The sequence below is a fragment of the Micropterus dolomieu genome, unplaced genomic scaffold (assembly GCF_021292245.1).
Source record: "Micropterus dolomieu isolate WLL.071019.BEF.003 ecotype Adirondacks unplaced genomic scaffold, ASM2129224v1 contig_774, whole genome shotgun sequence".
Lineage (NCBI taxonomy): Eukaryota > Metazoa > Chordata > Actinopteri > Centrarchiformes > Centrarchidae > Micropterus > Micropterus dolomieu.
In genome coordinates, this window is record NW_025729764.1 from 1 (window position 1) to 464 (window position 464).

At 51.9% G+C, this 464-nt stretch overlaps 1 protein-coding gene across 1 annotated transcript; it reads right to left on the bottom strand.

Moving 5' to 3' along the window:
• Positions 1-58: 58 nt before the first annotated feature.
• LOC123964142 (keratin, type I cytoskeletal 13-like) lies at positions 59-456 on the bottom strand (the record flags this gene model as incomplete). Its single annotated transcript, XM_046041248.1, has 2 exons — positions 59-277; positions 358-456. Coding segments are annotated over 2 exons (318 nt in total), but the record flags the coding sequence as incomplete, so codon positions are not given.
• Positions 457-464: the final 8 nt, after the last annotated feature.

Genomic DNA, 464 nt, shown 5'->3' on the forward strand with positions numbered 1-464 from the left:
AAGTACTTGTTCAACATGTTTTTAAAGAGTTAACGGCTGTGAAAACTGTTTCCTCCACTCACCTGTTAGTTTCTCCGTCCAGCAGCCTCCTGTACTCGACAATCTCCATCTCCAGCCTGGTCTTGATGTCCAGCAGCATCTGGTACTCCTGGGACTGCCTCTCCAGCTCGGCCTTCAGGTGCGTCAGCTGATCCTCCAGCATGGTGACCTGGTTCTGGTAACCCGTCAGCTGCATGGCGTACCGAGTCTCATTCAGGGTGGCCTCTAACGACGCTTTCTGCAGGAGAGAGGAGGGATCAGTTTTATTGCCTCACAAAGACACTGGACATAAAAGATGTGATGAGACGTGATGTTCACCATGCTGAGCTGGGACTGCAGCTCGATCTCCAGGCTCTGCAGCGTTCGTTTGACCTCTGTGATCTCGGATTTGGACGACTGGAGGGTTTCTGTGCTGATAGCGACTT